The 23,893-nt window shown below is 34.0% G+C and overlaps 1 protein-coding gene across 1 annotated transcript in view; it reads right to left on the reverse strand.

The window, feature by feature from the left end:
* Window positions 1-23,893, reverse strand: part of LOC128576585 (disintegrin and metalloproteinase domain-containing protein 5-like) — a 222,359-nt gene that overhangs the window by 81,888 nt on the left and 116,578 nt on the right. Inside the window, exons 12-14 of the mRNA XM_053578830.1 lie at window positions 20,220-20,406; window positions 12,334-12,429; window positions 6,496-6,694 (exon numbers count right to left, since the gene is read on the reverse strand). Coding sequence (XP_053434805.1) covers window positions 6,496-6,694; window positions 12,334-12,429; window positions 20,220-20,406 — 482 coding nt within the window. The remainder of the gene's footprint in view (window positions 1-6,495; window positions 6,695-12,333; window positions 12,430-20,219; window positions 20,407-23,893) is intronic.

Genomic DNA, 23,893 nt, shown 5'->3' on the forward strand with positions numbered 1-23,893 from the left:
CTTTATAGAGATCCTTCAACTCTTTTTTTAAGTATATTCCTAAGTATTTCATTTTCTTTGGGCTATGGTGAAGGGAGTTGTGTGATGACTTCCAAGAATCTTGTGGTTGAGTCTTTAGGGTTCTCTAAGTACAAGATCATATCATCAGCAAAGCGGGAGAGTTTGACCTCCTCTGCTTTGAATTGGATGCCCTTTATTTTCTTGTCTTGTCTAATTGTATTAGCCAGAACTTCCAGCACTACCTTGAATAGTAATGGTGACAGAGGACAATCTTGTGTGTTTCTAGTTCTAAGAGGAAAAGCTTTTAGTTTTACTCCATTTAGTAAAATATTAGCTGTGAGTTTGTCATAGATAGCTTCAATCAGTTTAAGAAATGTGCCACCTATGCCTATACTCTTCAGTGTTCTAATTGAAAGGATGCTGGATTTAATGAATGCTTTTTCTGCATCTATTGAGAGGATCATATAGTCTTTGGTTTTACTTCTGTTAATACGGTGAATAACATTTATAGACTTGCGTATATTAAACTAGCCTTACATCCCTGGGATAAAACCTACTTGATCATGATGTATGATTTTTTTTGATGATAGGCTGTAATCCATTGGCTAAGATTTTGTTGAGAATTTTTGCATGTATATTCATTAGTGAAATTGGTCTGAAATTCTCCTTTTTAGATGAGTCCTTTCCTGGTTTTTAAAGTAAAGCTTAGAGAATATTAAGCATCATATAATCCTTCATTTCTCTTTTTTTTTATTTTCTAAACAAAAAAAAATTTTTGCCCTAATTTTATCTATTTTATTCTTTTAATCCTTCATTTCTCAATCAGCATATAATGACATTTACCTTTCTCAACACCTAAACTGTATTTTTTTTATAATTTTGGTGGAAATTTTCTAAAACTATGTTATATTTTTAAATATATTTAAACACATGGAATAGCATATTCTGAACATAAATCAACCTTTTCTTACAGTAATTACATCATAACAATTGATCTAATTGATTGCATTGTGTTTTTAATACAGTCATAAATTCAGAGGCTTTCAAAAAATGCAAGAGGGTGCATTACTTACCTTGATGCTTAGCTTGTCATGTTGGTAACCAAGACTTGGTGTCTTTTCCTGTCCCCTTCGATAGGAATTTTATAGCCACCATGTGTGACTCTATTTCCACCCACATTGGCAAGGTTGGTGTCCAAATTGGCAATGCCTGCTAGGAGCTCAACTGCCTGATAGCCAATGTCAAGTGACAAAACCACTGAAGGAGATGACTCCTTCAACACCTTCTTTGGTGAGATAGGCACTGGCAGCATGTGCCCAGGGTAAAAAAAAAAAAATCAGGGTTAAGGGATGGGAAACAATATTTCAGACAAATGGGAATCATAAGAAAGAAGGTGTCACAACCTTATTTTCAGATACAAGTGGATTTAAAGTAACTAAAGTCAAAAAATACAAAGATAGACACTTCATACTGGCTAAAGGAACAATACAACAAGAAGACGTTTCAATTCTAAATATTTATACAACCATCTTAAATGATCCCAGATTCCTGAAACAGACCTTAATTAGTCTGAGCTATATGAAATACATAACACCTTAATAGCAGGGGACTTTAACACTCCTGTTATAGACCTTGACAGATAGTCTAAACAGAAAGTAAACAAAGATACAAGGGACTTAAATGTGACCCTAGAACAACTGCACTTAATAGGCATATATAGAACACTCCATCCCAAAGCTAAAGAACATATATTTTTCTCATTGTCCCATGGATCAGTCTCCAAAATAGATTATATCCTAGGACACAAATCAAATCTCAACCAAATCAAAACCATAATTTGTATATTCTCAGACCACAAGGCAATAAAGGTGGAACACAACTCCAACAAAAATTGTCATTCCCCCACAAAGATATGGGATTAAACAATTTTATGCTGAATGACAGACATATTATCTCAGTGAAGAGATAATAAAGGAAATCATTAAACTCCTTGAGCATAAAAACAATGAAGACACAAACTACCAAAACCTGTGGGACACTGCAAAAGTAGTCCTAAGAGGGAAATTTATTGGATTAGATGCCTACATCCAAAAAACAGAAAGCATACTGACAACCTAATGAATCATCATAAAGAAATGGAAAATTAAGAGCATTCCAATCCTAAACATAGCAGAAGAAAAGAAATAAACAAAATTAAATCAGAAATAAATGAAATTGAAAAAAAAAGAATCATTCAGAAAATTAATGAAGCAAAAGTTGGTTCTTTGAAAAGATAAATAAAATTTATAAAACACTGGCCAGATTAACCAGAAATAGAAAAGCCAAATCTTTAATAACATCAATCAGAAATGAAAGGGGAGAGATAACAGCTAATATCATAGAAATACAAGAGATTATTTCTGACTACTACCAAAAACTTTATGCCCAGAAATTTCACAATGTGGAGGAACCAATATCTGGAATCACACCATCTTCCTTGACTTAACAAGAAAGAAATAGATCTCTTGAACAGATGAATATCAAGCACTGAGATTACAGAAACAATTAAAAAGCTTCCAAAAATAACAACAAAAAGCCCAGGACCAGATTGCTTTATATCAGAACTCTATCAAAACTTCAAAGATGAGCTTATACCTATACTGCAGAACCTATTCCAAAAAACAATTGAGAAGGAAATAATTTTCCCCACAGGAAATTTCTGTGAAGCAAACTTAATCTTGATTCCAAAACTAGCAAAGGACCCAACCAAAAAGAAAAACTACAGACCAGTTTCACTAACGAATATTGATGCAAAGATACCCAATAAAATGTTAGCTAATAGATTGCAGCTACTTATTTAAAAAAATTATACATCACTATTAGGTAGTCTTTATCCAAGGGATTCAAGGCTGGTTTAACATACACAAATATGTAATACATCATATAAATAGAAGCAAAATCAAAAACCATGTGATCCTCTTAATAAATGCAGAAAAAACATTTGACACAATCCTGCATCCTTTTATATCAAGAATACTTAAGAAAATAGGCATAGGTGGCATATTTATTAAACTGATTGATGCCATATGATAAACCCACAACTAATATTATACTAAACAGAGTAAAACTGAAAACTTTTCTACTTAGAACGGGAACCAGACAAGGTTGTCCACTATTGCCACTGTTGTTCAACATTGTGCTGGAAGTTCTAGCCAATGCAATTAGGCAAGAGAAGGACATAAAGGGCATCCAAATAGGGGAAAAGAAGTCAAGCTCTTGCTCACTGCAGATGATATGATCTTATACTTAGAAAACTCCAGAGACTCAACCACAAAACTCCTGAAAGTGATCAGGAAATATACTAACATCTCACCATACAAAATCAATGTCCGCAAATCAGGATTATTTGTATATGCCAATAACACCCAAGTTGAGAAGCAAATCAAAGACACAATTCCATTCACGGTAGCTTCAAAGAAAATGAAATACCTAGGAATATACCTAACAAAAGAGGTCAAAGTTCTTTTCAAAGAAAATTATAAAACCCTAACGAAAGAAATTGCAGAAGACACTAACAACTAGAAGAACATGGCTGGAAAGAATCAATATTGTCAAAATGTCTATTCTACCCATAGCAATCTAAAGATTAAATGCAATCCCCATTAGAATACCAATATAATATTTTGAAGAACTGGAAAAAAGGTAGTACTTCATTTTGTATGGAACCAGAAAAAAAAAAAATGCAGCTAAGGCTACTAAGGCTATTCTTAGTAATCAAAAAAGAAAAGCCATAGGCATCATCCTACCTGATATCAGGCTATATTACAAGTCCACAGTAATCAATACAGCATGATATCGGCACAAAAAAGGAGACATAGACATATGGAATAGAATAAAAAAAAGAAAAAATGAGAGTTGAAACCAGTCTCCACTTGCCATCTGATCTTTGATAAACCTACTAAAAGCATACAGTAGCAGGGAAGAATCCCTATTCAACAAATGGTGCTGTGAGAACTGGATAACCATATGGAAGACTGAAACTTGACCCTCACCATTCACCATTTATAAAAATTGACTCAAGATGGATAAAAGAGTTAAATCTAAGACATGGAACAAAATGTTCAAGATTTCCAATAAAAATGTTGGAAGAAAGTATAGGGAAACTCTTAACAATGTTGGACTGGGGAAAGATTTTAAGACAAAGACTTCAGCAGCCAAAAACAACAAAAATTAACAAATGGAACTTAATTAAGCTGAAAAGCTTCTGCACAGCTAAGGAAACAAATAAAGCAAAAAGTCAGCCTTCATAATGGGAAAAGATATTTGCAAAATATGAATCTTACAAAGGGTTAATAACTAGAATCTACAGAGAATTCAAATTAAGCAACAAAAAAAGAGTAAATAATCCCATCTACCTCTGGACAAGAGATATGAACAGAACCTTCTCTGATGAAGACAGATGAATAACTAAGAAACATTTGAAAAAATGCCCATCGTCCCTGATCATCAGAGAATTGCAAATCAAAACCACCTTAAGATATCACCTATACCCAGTGATAGTAGCCTATGCCACAAAGTTTCAAAGCTACAAATGCTGGTATGGATGTGGAAAGAAGGGAACTGCTTTACTGTGCTGGTATGACTGCAAAATAATACATCCTTTTCTTGAAGGAAATATGATGAATCCTTAAAGAATTCAAATTAGACATTCCATTTGCTCTGTAATCCCATTATTGGCATCTACCCTGAAGAAAAAAAAAAAGCATTTTATCATAAGGATATCTGCACTAGACTACTTATCACAGCTCAATTTATAATTACCATAATGTGGAAACAACCTAAATGCCCATCAACCCAGGAATGGATTAACAAGCTGTGATATATGTATACCATGGAATACTATGCAACCATTAAAAAGATGAAGACTTCACATATTTTACATTAACCAAGATGGAGGCGGAACACATTCTTAATAAATCATCACAAAAATGGAGATGCAAGAATCAAATGAACTCAATTCTAAAATGAAGGCAGTAAATGATCTACCTCCATGGAGGGGTAAGGAAAGGAGGGAGGAGGAAGAGAGAAGGTGAGAGAAGGTTGAGGGGTCACAAAGTATGGCAGACCTCTTGGGGGCAGGATACAATTATAAGAGGGAGTATACCTCACAAATACAATCAATGTAACCTAATTCTTTATACCTTCGATGAACCCCCAACAATAAAAAAAAGACAATAGAAAATCTACTCAAACCTACTCAAAGATGATTAGAGTCCATTTGGATTAAAATGTGAAACTTGGTAAATGGTCTGTGAAGCTAGTGAATGATGCCCCATTATCATATCAATGTACACAGCTATGATTTAATAAAAAAAAGAAAGAAAGAAAAAAAATACTGCTGTCATTCAGGACGAATTTTAAGCTGCCTTCTTTTGCTCTCCAGTTTCATAGGAGACATGCAAAATGGAATTGTTTTCCAAAAATAAATACCAAAACCAACAGGTAGTCAGGGAAGACTTATCATGTTCTAGAGGCATTAACACATTGAATCTAGTGGTCAATAGGACTGGACAGACAATATTTCATAATTGAAATGCCACAGATGTCATAATTACTTCCAAAAATAAATTTGTAATATTTGGGTCAAGGATTGTTCTGCCTTTACCCCTACAGTTCTGTCGAAGAGCTTTAAAACCACTCCAAATCACTGATAATACTAAACAAACAATAAATAAGACAAATAAGCTAGGAGACACCTGAGTAACAATTCACAATTTGGCTCAAAATTGATATGTCCAGGACTGAGTCCTGGATTCTTTCTCCATTCCTCTTAATTTTACTGGTCATTTGCTGGCATCTCAATTATGATTTAGATGCTATTCTATAGCAATTGTCTTCATATATGATATAAATAATGATTCTGATAGGAAATCAGAGTAAAATTATAATAATATCAAAACATCTCATTTCACTGCTTCTTTAATTTCCTAAGCAATATTTAAAGTCCTCTCCTATTACCTTCTTTAAAATATCTAAAGGGAAAGGTCAGAATGAAATGTTTCATTCACTCAGAGAATATGAACTACAAGCATAAAGACAGTTGTATCTTCCAATGAAGCAATGATCCACACATTTACAGGAAGCTAACAAACTGTATGAGACCAATGGTGATTTGAAGCCCCCCTCATTAGCAAGCCCATGGAAAATTAATTGGTGAGTAACTTGCCTCTCTCTAATAAAAAACCCTTATTTCCTTTAAATCTAAACAACCCCACACCACAAGAAGTTGCATTTTTACCTGAGATTTCTTTCTTGTGGGAAAAGGAATTCCACATAAATCTAAAAGGTTTAATTCGTTTTCCAGAATCAAGAAAATTCTGGTTTCTTTTAACACTGATATACACTAAGCTACAATTCAGTCATTAACAAATTACACTTACATATTCTATGTAATTGCATAATAGACTTTGGAATAATCAAAATTTAGGAACTAAGAAGAAAATTATGATCAATTACCTTTTCCGATTAAATTTTCACATTGTCTATCAAAACTCTGACACATTCCCCTGTAACAGAAAGCTGCACCAGAATCACAGTATTCTCCATCATATACATAAGTGTCAGGCACACATACTGGATGAGTCCCAGTGCAATACTCAGTAAAATCACATTCTTTATCAATTGATTCCCTACAAACTGTATTAACAGGTTTCACCTAGGAGGAAAGAGAATTAGAAGTGAGTACATATCAATGATATTTAAATTTTCTTTCTCTTTATGCTCTACATTTTTCATTCATTTTTCCTGAGTTATTAAGATGAATTAAAAACATTAAGCCTCATTAACTAAGCATGCATAGACATTTATATGATTAAATTTATTGTGCTTAAAAAACAAGTGATGCTTATGAAAAAAACTAACAACCCCAAATTAAGCAGACTACCACAAAACAAAGAGAGAATGTGAAGGTAAGGAATGAACATTAAAAAATTTGTATTTATTTCTGAGTAATGTCTGACTATTCAAGGTTTTTTCTGATTCCATATAAAACGAAGCATTATTTTTTCAAGATCTTTAAAGTATGACAGTGGAGCTTTAATAGGGATTGTGTTAAAATTGTATATTGCTTTGCATAGTATGGACATTTTAACAATGTTGATTCTTCCCAGCCATGAGCATGGTATGTTTTTCCATTTGTTAACATCTTCATCTATTTCTTTTCTTAGAGTTTCATAGTTCTCTTTATTGAGATCTTTCACGTCCTTTGTTAGAGAAACTCCCAAATATTTCATCTTCTATGGCACTACTATGAATGGAAGAGAGTCCTTGACTATTTTTTCAGCTTGACTATTATTGGTATATATAAAGGCTACCAATTTTTCACACTACCAGACCTCAGACTATACTATAATTTGATAGTGATCAAAACAGCATGGTACTGGAACAAAAACAGAGATAGATTATGGAATAAAATAGAACCAAGAGATGAACCCAGATACTTACCATCATTTCATCTTTGACAAGCCAATTAAACATTCAGTGGGGAAAAGATTCCCTATTTAACAAATGGTGCTGAGTGAACTGGCTGGCAACCTGTAGAAGACTGAAACTGGACCCCCACCTTTCACCATTAACTACGATATACTCTCACTGGATTAAAGATTTAAACTTAAGACATGAAACTATAAAAATATTAGAAGAGAATGCAGGGAAAACCCTTGAAGAAATCAGTCGGGGTGAGTATTTTATGAGGAAGACCCCCCCAGGCAATTGAAGCAGCATCAAAAGTATACTTTTGGTCATAATCAAACTTAAAATCTTCTGCACAGCCAAGAACACAGTAAGTAAAACAATCAGACAGCCCTCAGAATGGCAGAATATATTTTCAGGTTATGTCTCCAACGAAGGTTTAATAACCAGAATCCACAGAGAACTCAAACGTATTAACAAGAAAAGAACAAATGATCCCATCTCAGGCTGGGCAAGGGACTTGAAGAGTAACTTCTCTGAAGAAGACAGGCACATGGCCTACATATGAAAAAATGCTCATTATCCTTAATCATGAGAGAAATGCAAATCAAAACTACTTTCAGATGTCATCTAACTCCACTAAGATTAGCTCATGTCACAAAATCCCCAAACTAGAGATGTTGGTGTGAATGTGGAGAAAAGGGAACACTTCTAAATTGCTGGTGGGAATGCAAACTAATATGGCCCTTTTGGAAAGATGTTTGGAGAATACTTAGAGAAATAAAAATAGACCTGCCATACAATCCTACAATTCCTCTACTAGGTATATATCTAGAAGACCACATTGTAACAAAAATATTTGTACCAGAATGTTTATTGCAGCCCAATTCATAATTGCTAAATCATGGAAGAAGCCCAAGTGCCCATCGACCCACAAATGGATCAATAAATTGTGGTATATGTACACATGAAATATTATGCAGCCTTAAAGAAAGATGGAGACTTTACCTCTTTCATGTTTACATGGATGGAGCTGGAACATATTCTTCTTAGCGAAGTATCTCAAGAATGGGGAAAAAAGTATCCAATGTACTCAGCCCTTACTATGAAACTAATTTATAGCTTTCATATGAAAGCTATCATATCATTGTATACAGTTATGATTTAATAAAAAAAAAGAAATTAAAAATAAATTAAAAAAAAAGAATATGGGAAAAGGGGAAAAGGACAGGAGAAGAGGGGGGAGGATGGGTGGAGGGAGGGTAATTAGTGGTACCACACCTATGGTGCATCTTAGAAGGGTACAGATGAAAGTTACTAAATGTAGAATTTAAATGTCTGAACACAATAACTAAGAAAAAGTCAGAATGGCTATGTTAACCAGTTTGATGAAAATATTTCAAATTATATATAAAACGAGCGCATGGTACTCCATGGCTGCATCAATGTACACAGCTATGATTCAATAAAAAATAAATAAATAAATAAATAAAATATATTTGTAAACTACCAAGGCTATGATCACTTGTGCAGCTTCTGTTTTCTTCATACATCAACCTTAAAGCAGATAGATGTATGGAACGGACTAGAGAACCAAGAAATGAACCCAGCTACTTACTGTCATTTGATCTTTGACAAGCCAAATAAAAACAGTCAGTGAGGAAAAGATTCCCTATTTAACAAATGGTGCTAGGTGAACTGGCTGGCGACCTGTACCTGAACCCACACCTTTCACCTTTAACTAAGATAGACACTCATTGGATTAAACATTTAAACTTAAGACATGAAACTAAAAATACTAGAAGAAAGTGCAGGGAAAACTCTTGAATAAATCAGCCTGTGTGAATATTTTATGAGGAGGACCTCCCCGGGCAATTGAAGCAGTATCAAAAGTGTACTACTGGGACCTGATAAAACTAAAAAGCTTCTGCACAGCTAAGAACACAATAAGTAAAGCAAGCAGACAGCCCTCAGAATGGGAGAAGATATTTGCAGGTGATGTCTCCAACAAAGGTTTAATAACCAGAATCCACAGAGAACTCAAATGTATTAACAAGAAAAGAACAGGTGATCCCATCTCAGGCTGGGCAAGGGACTTGAGTAACTTCTCTGAAGAAGATAGGCACACAGCCTACAGACACATGAAAAAAATGCTCATCATCCTTAATCATCAGAGAAATGCAAATCAAGACTATTTTGAGATATCATCTAACTTTAGTAAGATTAGCACACATCATAAAATCCCAAAACCAGGGATGTTGGTGTGGATGTGGAGAAAAGGGAACACTTCTAAATTACTGGTGGGAATGCAAACTAATATGGCCCTTTTGGAAAGATGTTTGGAGAATACTTAGAGAAATAAAAATAGACCTGCCATACAATCCTACAATTCCTCTACTAGATATATACCTAGAAGACCACATTATAACAAAGATATTTGTACCGGAATGTTTATTGCAGCCCAATTCATAATTGCTGAGTCATGGAAGAAGCCCAAGTGCCTATCAACTCATGAATGGATTAATAAATTGTGGTATATGTACACCATGAAATATTATGCAGCCTTAAAGAAAGATGGAGACTTTACCTCTTTCATGTTTACATGAATGGAGCTGGAAAATATTTTACTTAGCATAGTATCTCAAGAATGGAAAAAAAAGTATTCAATGTACTCAGCTCTTCTATGAAGCTAATTTATAGCTTTCATATGAAAGCTATAACCCAATTATAGCCTAAAAATATGGGGAAAGGGGCAAGGGAGGGGAGGGAAGGGGAGAGGATAGGTGGTACCATATCTATGGTGCATCTTAGAAGGGTACAGATGAAAGTGACTAAATGTAGAATATAAAAGTCTGAACACAATAACTAAGAAAATTCCATGAAGGCTATGTTAACCAGTGTGATGAAAATATTTCACATTGTATATAAAACCAGTACATTGCACCCCATGATTGCATTAATGTACACAGCTATGATTAAATTTAAAAAGCAGAAATCAGTACTCCAGTTATAAAATGATAAATCCACATCCTAAACATTTAGAAAATATTGTGAACTTTAAAAGAAGATATTTTAAAGACACACAGGAGAACATTTCTTTCATGTATCATACTGTAAACAAGTTGAAAAAATAACTTTCACAATCACATAACTGTTATCTCTTTAGTGCTTATTCTTTATCTGATAGCTTCCAGAGTTTCCTTTCTGCACACCTGCATTAGCCAGGAAACATCTAACCAAACTCTCCTTTCTTTAACATGCGAACGTGTTCCCTGTGGCTCTCATCATTATTACATGCAAAGTAAATTAAAATTTTTCTAGCTTTCAAAGGTCCTGGAGGCCCAGCTTATTTATTTCCTAGAGTAGGTTTTCTCCACGCTTTTGCTTGAATTGTCAACAAGTATTGGCTACAGCTAGCAAATCTCACACAAATTCTCTGAGTATTAGATGAGATGCTGAAACACAGTATTGTGTCATTCAAGTTATGAAGTTAACATTTAACTCAAACTAATGATCATAATTGTTTCTAAAGAAAAATATGCATGCATATAATGAGAACTTATTAACACTTTTTTCTTCATAATTTGCTTCCTTTCATATAAATGGAAATATTGCTTTTATTCTAACATTTTTAATAACACAAGCAGTTCCTCAAATGCTCTTTGAGCCAAGCTTTACTATCCCACTGATTCCACTATTAAGAGGTAAAAAAACACTATTTTTCATATGTTCTTTGGGTATTGATGTAACAATCATCAATATAGAGTATTAAAAAATTACATCTTCACAGACATAGAGGCATTAACTTAAATCAAATTAATTGGATTCCTCACAAAGAAGTACACCTCATGCACTCATCTTATGTTAGGATAACTTTCCTTGGCTCTCTGATTAACTCCTAATGGCTCTAAAACTTTAACATTGATGATTCTGTTTCTGAATTTTTTCTCCTAACATTTTGTTTTGGTCTTGTTTCATATTCTTGCCTAGATATTGTATTTCAAGGGCTACCAGTATGGGCTCAGCCTAGATTCAGGACGCTAAGGGTCTTCCCAGCACTGAGTTTCACTGTGTTGCCCAGTGTTGGTTTTAAGGCATAGTCCTTCCTACTGTCACTTACCTCTTTCCATAGGTAGACACTATCTTTCTAGGAGCTTTTCTGCCTAGAGGGTGGGTGATGCAGGTAATGTAAAATCATCCTTCCTACCCTTTTCAATATATCTTTTATTATTTTGCTACAGCCAGGTAGTATGATCTCTCACTGATTTTTTAGCTCTTGTGAAGGTATTTCCATACGTGGATAGATGTTTAAAATTAATGTTTTGGGGTGGTGATCACTAGAAAGTCCTGTTCCACCATTTTGCTCCATCACTTTTCTAATTCATTAAATGTTGTCAATAAAAGGTACTAAAATACTGTAACAATAACTGAATTGCAGAGGAAGAGAGAACTTTACCAGAAAGAAATGGAGTTAATTTAGCCAATAAAAAGAACTAATCTAACTTTCTTTTTTTTTTTTTTTTATTGTTGGGGATTCATTGAGGGTACAATAAGCCAGTTACACTGATTGCAATTGTTAGGTAAAGTCCCTCTTGCAATCATGTCTTGCCCCCATATAAGGTAGATTGTTTTTTTAAAAAAATGAAGACTTTGAAAGAGTTGCTACAGGCATATGTTGATCCTAGAGAAATGTCAAAGGATATACAGAAAAATTTACAATTATATATTGAATCGAGAATGCAAGTCAGGAGAGACAATCCATGTTGCTTGAATATAATATAATGGAAAGGGCTGAATTTGTTATTGACACATTTTCATCTACTTAAAAGAAATATTTCAAGACATTTAATGCTGGGCTATTGTCAAATACTGATTGTTCCTTACCTTGCATTCTTGTGTGCAGCATTCTCCAGAACCGCAGACTGCTTTACCTTTCAGTTTACATAGTGAAGGATCACAGCATGTTTTATGTGTACAATTCTGTAAGCAAATGCTAAGTATTATTTAATCCCACATGATTAGGTACTATCAAATAAAAGTGCAACACAGAACCTGACAAGATATAAAGCTTTTCATAAATCCAGTTTTAATAATCCCATGTTTATATGATATGATATTAATAAAATCAACATCTTATTCAGTAGTTTATAAAAGAAATGTGTTTATCTCACTAAGTATCATATAATTAGAATGATATTCCTATGGAGTAAAAACCTAGAGGAAATATTTATTAGCTATCTTATTAACTATCATTCCCATTAAACATTTTCTTATAATATTGTTTTTATAATAAATTGTGTCAGCCAGATCATTCACACATTGAGTTTAAAGTTAACCTCAAAAATTGATTATAAAATCACAAATATTTTCTGCATCTATTCCTGTTCTCAATACTTCCAACTCACATCTTCGGAATAAATGAAAAACCAGAGATTCTAGATCTGTGCTGTCCAATATGTTAACTAATAGCCACATATAGTTATTTAAATTTAAATTAATTATAATTAAATGTAGTTAGTAATTCCTCAATTACATGAGCAACACTTCAAGTGTTCAATAGTCACATATGGCTGGTGGACAGTGTACAGCACATAAAATATTTTGTCTCTGAATAAAGTTCTATTAAATAACACAACACTAGAAAATTTATGAATGGATGTTTGTTTTTATCAGGTGGCTTTTATTTGTGTATCAAACCTGTCTTATAACTTTGTCCTTGTTTCTTTTACTGTGGTGGATAAACCCAATTTATCATCAAATGTTAAATAAAGATTACATGGCTTTAAAAAGCCCAGATTTAGGATTTTTGCACTGAAGTTCTTAAGTGAGTCTGGCCTCAAATTTTCACTTTTTATAATGAGGGGGTGTTTCTGTATCAAATTTACACGGAATTTTATAAAAAGGGTAAGGAATTGTTTGAGAAAACAATTGGGTTATTACTTCCTTCAATATTGGTTAGAATTTATCAGAGAAGCCATATTCTCAGGTGGCCTTGAGGATACAACAAATAATTGTTTCCTAAAATATGGATACAACTATTTTATTAGTTATAAGATTACTCTCATTTACTTTTTATCATTGAATCCATTTATAAGTTTTACTATTCTAGTAATTTGTGATATACATTATTCATATTTATTAATATATGAAATTTGTCATCTTATCTTGTCTTTCAAGCTGTTCCATTCCTCAGATAATTTAATTAGGATAATCATTTCCAGTAGTTTCCACTTTGCTTCAAAAGACTCAATTAGTTATTTGAATTTATAGTAGAAGGTATTGTACATTTTATTATCATTCATAACTTGTTACTCACCCTTCATATAAGTAATATATATATATATGTAGCGTACGTACATACCTTTTTATTTGGAGACTCAGCTATTAAAAATTTTCTGGGACACTACCACTTTATGAAATGTCCCTCCTCATCTCTAGAATATATCTTGCTTTCTTTTCTGATGTCTGAATTTCTCTGTTTTATTATTTCCTTCATTTGATATTGGCATAGCTACAATTTCTTTATTTTTATTAGTGTTTATCTTTCCCTTTCCTTTTACATTCAACTGAGTCACTATTACAAAGCGTGTCCCTTATAAACAGCAAACAATTGAATTTATTCGTGTTTATGAGTCCAACTTGACAATCTTCTTGTTCACTGCATTTAATGTAATTACTAGACTTGGATTTTATCATCCATACTTCTATTCTCTGTTTACTGGTCTCACTTGTATATGAGCTTTTCCCTTTTTTTTCCCTTTTCTGATTTAAATTGTATTGATTATACATTTTCATTATGACATCTTTTCTTCTTTAATAAGTTGGAAATTATATTCAATGTTTTATTACTAGTTTAATGGTTTTATTCAATACACAGGGTATCTATAAGTTCATGTGTAATTTACAATGTAAAACTATTTTAATTACACATGAATTTTATGGACACCCTGTATTATAATTCATTATCTGCTTTTGATGCTTAAAACATCCTTAGCCAGGCCAAGCAGTGGCTCATGCCTATAATCCTAGCACTCTGGGAGGCTGAAGTGGATGGATTTCCTGAGCTCACAGGCTCAAGATCAGCCTGTGCCAGCGCAAGACCTCATCTCTAAAATTAGCAAGGCTTCGAAGTGGTGACTTCCACGCTTCTTACATGCCTGACCAGAAACTGAGTTTTCCTTGTCTTTTTATTCATTTGGAAAGATTTAAAATATTAAAAAGATTATCTTCACCCATTGAATAGCCTTGGGTAACCTTAATTTACCATATAAATATCATTTTATATCTGGATTCTCTATTCTGTTCAATTAATATAGTTCCTGTGGCCAATAGTACATTATCTTGATTATTATAACTTTATAGAACATTTTTAAATTTACAAAATATAGTGTATGTACTCCAACTTTATTGTTTTTATTTTAATGGCTTTACCTATTTTAGGTAACTTGCATTTCCATATATATTGTATCAACATGTCAATTTCTACAAAAAAGATGGATGCCTTGCAGGATATATTTCAAAATAACTGAGTGTAAATTTTAAACATCTTACCACAAAAAATAAGTAAGGTGATGGCTAGGTTAATCAGTTTGATTTAAGCATTCCACATTGTATATCTCAAATCGTCACATTGTACCTCACAATATACATTTATTACTTTAATTAAAAATTAATAAACAATTTTTAAAAACTAGTTGAATAAATTATAATATATCCACACATACAAAGGAGAAAAGATAGATGAAGTCTGGATTTGGATTATGAATGTATATTTACATTCTTATTTATGTAAAGAAACCATCTTAGTACTGTGTCTGTCTTCTAATCCATAAAAGTGGGTTGTTTCTCTATTTGTTTTGATCTTCTTTAAGTTATTTGAGCAATTTTCATTATATATATCTTGCATGTATTTTGTTAAAATTAGATATATAGATTTCATGTTTGGGGTAACATTGTACTTCTTATTTCATTGTCTATTTCTTTGTTGTTTGTATACAGAAATGCAACTGATTTTTGTATATTGACCTTGCAGCCAGAGAATTTCAAACTACATGTTTTAGTATATTTTTTGAAGTTTGCTTAGAATTTCTATGTGGCCAAATTAAGTTTAATTGATGATAATTTTATTGCTTCTTTTCCAATCATTTTGTGTTTATTTATCTTGCCTTACTGCAATGGCTATATAACATCAACTACAACATTGAAAGGAAATGTTGAGAGTCTTTGCCTTATCAAGAGGGTTGGGAAAAAAATTTGAGTCTTTTAAAAGTACATATAATATGATGTTGGTTGTAGGTTTTCATAGATGGCATTTATTAGAATGAGGATATTCTATGCTATTTCTAGAATGCTGAAGCAATTTATCATGATTTTACTAAATTTTCTGAAAATTTTTTCATCCATTTTGTTAATATATCTAATTAAATTGAAGGATTTTCATATGTTAAAACAATCTTGTATTCTTCAGATTTATTAACCCTTTTAATGTGTTGTTGTTGATGAGGAAAATTTGTGAGTTTTTTTTTCTTTTAATTATCTTGTGCTGCTTTTGGCTTCAGTCCAGTATTCACCTCATGAAATGAATTCTAGGATATCCCCTGTATCCACTATCAGAGAATATTCATATATAATTGGTATTATTTCTTCTTTACATGTTTGGTTAAATAAACTAGTGAAGCAAGAGAATCTGTAGACTCTGTGTCTGGAATATATGAAACTATTTTATACTAATTATGAATTGAATTGAATTTCTTCACTAAATATGAGATATTCAGATTTGTCTCTGCTTACTTTAGCTGGACATTATTTTTTAAATAATTGATCTACTCTGTTTTTTAATGAAAGAGTTTAATCCATTCACATTTAAGGTTGTTATTGATTGGTAAGGACTTACTTCTCCTATTTTGATTATTGTTTTCTGATAGTTTTGTAAGTGCTTTTCTCTGTCTCTTATCTATCTTTCTGTAATGTTTTCTGTAATGCCAAGTTTTAGTTCCTCTCTCTTTCTTAGTGTATCTGCTATAGATTTTGCTGCATGATTTCCATAAAACATCCTATATTTATTGTGGACTATTTAAAACTGACAACAACTTAATTTCAGTCGTATACAAATAGTCTAGACATTTATCCTTCCCTCTACAATTTATATTTGTATCATCACAATTTGCACATTTTGTATTTTATGTTTCTTAATAACTTATTATAGCTCTAGTTATTTTGACCATTTAGACTTTTAACATTTATACTAGAGATTTGAAAGACTTACTCACCACCATTATAGGAATCAAGTGTTTTGACTTTGACTATAAATTTTTCTCTACCAGAAAGTTTTATACTTCCATAAATTTTCATGATTTAATTAGTATTTTTTTGTGTTCAGAGAACTCTTTTAAGCTATTTTTGAATAGAGGGTCTCATGGGGATGAATTCCCTCAACATTTACTTGTCTGAGAAATATTCTTCTTCCTATCTATAGGACTGATGTACAAGGTACAGTATTCTTGGCTGACAGGCTTTTATTTTTCTTTCAGTACTTCGAATATATCATTTCATTCTCTCCTGGCTGTCAGGATTTCTGCTGAGAAATTTACTTACAGTCTAATGGAGATTCCCTTATATGTCACCTCAGAGTTTTCTCATGGTGCTTTTAAAATTCTCTTTTTCTTGGGCATTAATAATAATGTGACTCAGACAAGACCTATTTGGCAAGGTCTGAGCTTCATTGATCTGAATGTCTTCCAAAAGTTGGGAAGTTTTTGGCAATCATTTCATTAAATAAGCTTTTTGTTCTTATCTTTGACTCTTCTCTTTCTGGAAATCCCATAATGTGTATGTTTGTTCACTTAATGGTGTCTGATGAATCCCTTAGGCTCTCCACACTATCTTCATTCTTTTTTATTTTCTTTTTCTTCTGAGTAATTTCAAAAGTTGTATTTTTAAGTTCAAATTTTTTTTAATCTGCTTGATCTAGTCTTCTTTTGTAGCTCTTTATTGTTCTCTTACTTCATTCACTCATTTCTTCAGCTCAAAGACTTCTGTTTGAATCTCTTTTTAATAATATCTCTTTGTTGAATGTTTTATTCAGATTATGAATGGTTTTTCTGATTGTTTTGAATTGTCTACCTGTATTTTCTAGTAGCTTGTGGAGGTTTCTTAAGATTATTATTTTGAATTCCTTTACAGGAAATTGTAAATTTCCATTTCTTTGGGGTCAGTTACTATAGCACTGTGTTTCAGGATACTAATGCTCACAGTGGCTGTAAATGTGGGGTCTTTGGCTCATTCTCTTGATAAACTATTATGACACTTGTGACATAAGTGTATGCTTGCCTCTCTAAGGCAAGGATAAATATAGTTCTTTCACCTTTCACCAAGGTGAGGACTGTGATTCTGAGGCATTCATCAGTCTCTTGAGCCCAGAGGGAATGGAGATGGCTATGATTCTGACCCATAGGGTAAGAGCACAGCATGAGCATGGCTTTAAAGAAGACAAAATATTCCAAAGTTCATGCCCCAGTAAGCAAGGCACAGCTGCAATTGGGGCCCAGAGCCAAAGAGTACAACAGCAACTTCAGCACTAGGAGAGAAAGTATGCACAGCGGTCATTCTGAATCCTGAGGTGGTGGAAAATAGCAGTGGCTCTGGCTCTGACATGCTGGCTGTAGCAGGAGGAAAAGACTCGAGTCTGGAATGTCAGAATGTAGCAGTGTCTTGAATTCCAGAGAGTGGGGAGCAATGCAGTGTTATGGCTCCATTCCACAGACAGGTAGAGCAACTCATAAGCTCAGACTATAAAGGGCTAATCCAGATGTAGGGAAGTGAGGCATTACAACTAGTCAGCAGTGTGTTGGTGCAGCTCAGCCATGGTTCTGTTTTCCTGGGGGACAGAGCACTTCATAAGCTCTAGTGTCTGGGAACAGTTATTCTGCTGAGCTAGAACAGATTGCCCAGTTCTCTGAGAGGTGTGGCACTACTTTGGCTCAAGTGCTGGGATGTGTGGCTGCTACACTAGGGAAGGGTCCCTTGTCTCTGGGAGCTGAGGTAGTATGTCTGCCACAGCAGGGCTTCTTCACTGGGCCAGCAGCCTTAGTCTGGGTGACAGGAGAGCATGTGGCCTTAGTTTTGGGGGTTGCGGCATATTATCTAGGCAAAAGTTGAGATAGAAGGGAGTAGGGCACTAGTTTGGGTCAAGCACTGAGGAACTGTGGCTGCTCCACAAAGTTGACTTTTCCACTAGATCAGCAAGTTGGTCCGAAATAGGTCATTACACGAGCCTAAGATCTCAGGTCACAGGTGTTCCCCAGGCTGAAACTCCAAATCCTGGTAGGATTGAGAGCTCTGGGTTGGTTCAGTCACCTGGAGGTAAATCTGTTCTGCTTGTCTTAGGCTCTGAGTAGTTGAAGGTGAGGCACAGCAGCACCTGAGATGGAGAAGTTAGACATCCTGATGGGCAGCTTTTTCCCAGGGTATAGGAAGCTGTAGCAGATCAGCTGGAGAATGACAAACTTTCATGTGTTGGAGCCTGTTGCAATTACAATACAGACTGGCGATAACAGGGTGCACAGTGTGCACTGGCCACTAGAGAAGGATCCATTTTGTCAATGGCTCTGGCTTCAAAATGGCACAATGTCAGGGAGCTGTAAGGAATGCAGGATTCTCTAGTGGCAGAGACTTCAGGTGTCTGCGATGGTAATGGGGGCTTCTGAGGGCCTTCTGATTACCTTTCACCTCAGCGTGAGAAGTCTCTCCTGACTCCAATGGGGGGATGGAAGGGAAGAGGCAGGGTGTTTCCTTCCCTTCTTCATGTAGCCATTCTGACTTTCTCCATTCCACACAGAAGGTGCAGGTTTTTCCCACTCCCTTGTTGTATTCCAGAACTCTCCTTTTGTTACCATGGTCAAATACATTTATTTATTTGTTTTATTATTGTTTTTTTTGTTTGTTTGTTTGTTTTAACAGTAACTCTAGCTTAATACTTTGAGGAACTGCCACACTGCTTTCCAATGGTTTCTGTAAGGCTCTCTTCAACTGTCTCTTTTCCTGACTATACCCACTTGGTAAGCTCTACTAATTTAAGCTGATTTCTCTGTCTTTTCAACAATACTCTAGTTGCTTCACTGACAAATCCAATGAAATTTGGGTTTCTTTGAAGAGACAGTTGCGGAGATCAGTCTGAGATTTGTTTTTCCCTTGGGAGGGCTCATCCCACCTGTTTCTTTTCTTTTTTTTTTTTAAGTCACTCAGAAACTTCTGATCAAACTTATTATTGTTTTTGTCTGTCTGTCTGTGTGTGTGTGTGTGTTGCAAGACTGGCATTATTTCATTTTAAAATATTATCATTAGCATTACCTTTCAATAGAACATGTTTTTGCCCTGTATTAGCAAACATTACATTTTGCTATCCCATCAGTTATAGTCTACCACTATACTACTCCTGTCTTTAGTTGTGCTTGTCTGTTTTTATTACTGCTTTTTTTAAGAGTATATCCCATCAACTCCTTAGACACTCTTTGCAGTCACTAACTTTAAATTTGAAACTGATACATACACTAAATTGTATCAGAGGCAATCTTTGAAGACAGACAATATAATCAGACCTTTGCTCCCCACTTCCAAAAAATCATAAAATCAGGAGATTTAAAGGCTTCCATCTTCCCCAAAGAAGACTGTATTTTTCAAATCTGTTTTACTAACAGGTAAGGCATCTATCTTCTTGTATACCTAATATATACCTATGTAAAATTAAGAAAAACAGAAAAAAAATTACTAACTTTTTTAGTGCCACAATCACATTGTTCACCAGTTTCCAACACTCCATTGCCACATACTGGTGTTTGTTGTCTGTAAACTGGCTTAGCAAAAGGGTTGTTCTGAAGACAAGAAAGGCCGTTGCGTGAAACAAAATATTTAAAGTCATCTAAGCTACAGGTGCTAAAATCCTTTATACCACTAGAATACCTAAAATATAAAAATATGAGTATAACAAAAATTATTACTGTATATCTCTACACTTCCCATAATATGGTGTTTTGAATAGAGATTTAAAGAGCATTATTCTTCATGAAAAACAAGAAGCAGCAAACCTTTAAAAATGGCTGTTGTATTACTAATATGTTTAACACACTTTTTTTAACTCCATCAAGGAAAAAATGAAAATAATAATATACATGTATTCCAAAATTGCTTTTTGTCATACATCTTGTTTTATACAAAACTCACTATGTAAGAGGAAACTTCAAAATATTCATGGAAAAATGTATTTGGGGAGGTGGATAAAGGGAAGGGGATTGGTGGGATTACACTAGCGGTGCATCTTACAAGGGTATATGTGAAACTTGGTAAACGGTCTGTGAAGCTAGTGAATGATGCCCCATGATCATATCAATGTGCACAGCTATGATTTAATAAAATAAAAAAAGGAAAAAAGTCAATAAAGAAAAAAATTTAAAAATAAATAAAATAAAATATAAAAATATAAAAACATAAAACTTTATTTCTCAACGTAAGTTCCATGAACATCAAGACAATTTTGTTAAGAGATGATAATACCCATTGAAGCAATCTCTAAAGAACTGAGAGTCCTGGGAATTAAGCAATGTCAACTCAGGGATTTTTTTACATTACATGTATTATTAACTGAAGATGAGTGGGTTCCCCTTAAAGATTTATTTTTTATTGTTTGGAATTCACTGAGGGTACAAAGAATTAGGTTACACTGATTGGATTTGTTAGGTAAACTCCCTCTAATAATTGTGTCCTACCCCCAAGATGTGTGTCATTACACCATGACCCCCCAAACCCCTCTCCTTCCCTCTCCCAATTCTCTCATTCCCCTACTCATCACTATGTATTAGGTCATCTATTGTCTTCACATTATAATTGAATACATTGGATTCTTGATTCTCCATTCATGTGATGCATTACTAAGAAGAATGCATTCCACCTCCATCTAGTTAATACAAAAGACATAAAGTCTCCATCTTTTTAATGGATGAACAGTATTCCATGGCCTACATATACCAGAGCTTGTTAATCCATTTTTGGATTGTTCGGCATTTAGGTTATTTCCACAGTTTGACAATTGTAGATTGAGCTGCAATAAACAGTCTCATGCAAATGTTCTTATAATAAAATAATTTTTTTCTAGGTAGATGCACAGTAATCAGATTGCAGGATCAAATTGGAGGTCTAATTAAAGTTCTATAAGAATTCCCCATACTTCCTTCCAAAAAGTTGTATTACTTTGTAATCCCATCAGCAGTGTAACAGTGTTCCCTTCTCTCCACATTCACACCAGCATCTGCAGCTTTGAGACTTTGTGATGTGGGACACTCTCACTGGGGTTAGGTGATATCTTGAGGGTAGTTTTGATTTGGATTTCTCTGATAATTAGGGACAATGAGCATTTTTCATGTTTGTTAGCCATTCTTCTGTCTTATATTAAGTTCTCTTGCCCAGTGATATAAGGAATTGTTGGATTTTTTTCTGTAAATTGATTTGAGTTCTCTGTAGATCCTACTTATCAAGCTTTTCTCCAATTCATAATATGCAAATATCTTTTCCCATTCTGAAGGTTGTCTATTTGCTTTGATTGTTGTCTTTTTAGCTGTAAAAAAGCTATTCGGACTCATTAAGTGTCATTTCTTTATTTCTATTGTTGTAACTGCCATGGAAGTCTTCTTCATAAAATCTTTCCCCAGGCTGAGAACCTCAAGTGTTTTTCCCACACTCTCTTCAAAAATTTTTAGTATTCATGCCTATATCTAAATCTTTTACCTATCTTGAATCAAATTTGGTGTGTGGAGAAAGGGTGGGAATTTCAGTCTTTTCCATGAGGTTATCCAGTCCTCCCAGTACCATTTATTTATTTTATTTTTTATTAAGTCATTTGTACATAAATCACAAATACATTTATGCCATTATGTGATTCGATATCTTGATTATTTGTATAAATTGGAGTGCTTACATCCTACTAATCAACATAGCTTTCACCTCATTTACCCAAGTACAGCATTAAGACATTTGTGTTCTACACCTGATAGATTCAACTTGTGCTTACAATGTGCTCCATAGGTGTGGTCTCCCTACTAACCCTTCCTCCCCTTCCCTCTGTCATCCTATGTTATAGTTGTGTTTCATTTTTCATATGCAAGTGTGAGTGATTTAAATTGGTTTCACAGTAGTACTGAGGACATAGGATATTTTTTTTCCATTCCCGAGATACTTTACTTAGAAGAATATTTCCAGCTCCATCCATGTAAACATAAAAGAGGGAAAGTCTCCATTTTTTAATGCTGCATAGTATTCCATGGTATACATATACCACAATTTATTGGTAGCTTCTTTTTTTTTGTGGTTTTTGGCTGGGGCTGGGTTTGAACCCGCCACCTCCGGCATATGGGACCAGCTCCTTACTCCTTGAGCCACAGGCACTACCCTATATACCAAAATTTATTAATCCATTCATGGGTCGATGGGCACTTGGGCTTCTTCCATGACGTGGCAATTATGAATTGAGCTGCAATGAACAATCTCATGCAAATATCTTTATTGTCAAATGATTTTTGGTCCTTTGGATATACACCTAGAAGAGGAATTGCAGGATCAAACAGCAGGTCTACATTTAGATCCCTGAGTGTTCTCCAAACTTCCTTCCAAAAGAAACATACTAGCTTGCATTCCCACCAGCAGGGCAGAAGTCTTCCCTTTTCTCCACATCCATGCCAATGGTATCTCAGAGTAGTTTTGGTTTGCATTTCTCTGATGATTAAAGATGATGAGCATTTTTTCATGTGTCTGTAGACCATGTCCCTGTCTTCTATCTGGGAGTGTATCTAACTAAGGACGTGAAAGATCTCTATAAAGAGAACTATGAAACTCTTGGAAAAGAAATAACTGAAGATGTTAACAAATAGAAAAATATATCATGCTCATGGCTTGGAAGAATTAACATTGTTAAATGTCTATACTAACTAAAGCAATCTACAGATTTAATGCAATCTCTATTAAAGCGCCTCTGCAAAAATTAGTACTTCATTTATATGGAAACAGAAAAAACTTTGAATAGCCAAGACATTACTTAGAAATAAAAACAAATTGGGAGGAATCATGCTTCCAGACTTCAGACTATACGATGTGATAAAACATGAAATTTCAAAACATGAAATTGATAGTGATCAAAACAGCATGGTACTGGCACAAAAATAGAGAGGTAGATGTATGGAACAGAATTGAAGACCAAGAGGTGAACCCAGACACTTATCATCATTTAATTTTTTATAAGCCTATTAAAAATATAAATTTTGGAAAAGATTCCCTATTCAATAAATGCTGCTGGGTGAATTGGCTTGCGACCTGCAAAAGACCGAAACTGGACTCACACCTTTCTTCTCTAACAAAAATTGACTCTCACTAGTTAAAGGACTTAAGACATGAAACTATAAAA

The sequence above is a fragment of the Nycticebus coucang genome, chromosome 24 (genome assembly GCF_027406575.1).
Source record: "Nycticebus coucang isolate mNycCou1 chromosome 24, mNycCou1.pri, whole genome shotgun sequence".
NCBI lineage: Eukaryota > Metazoa > Chordata > Mammalia > Primates > Lorisidae > Nycticebus > Nycticebus coucang.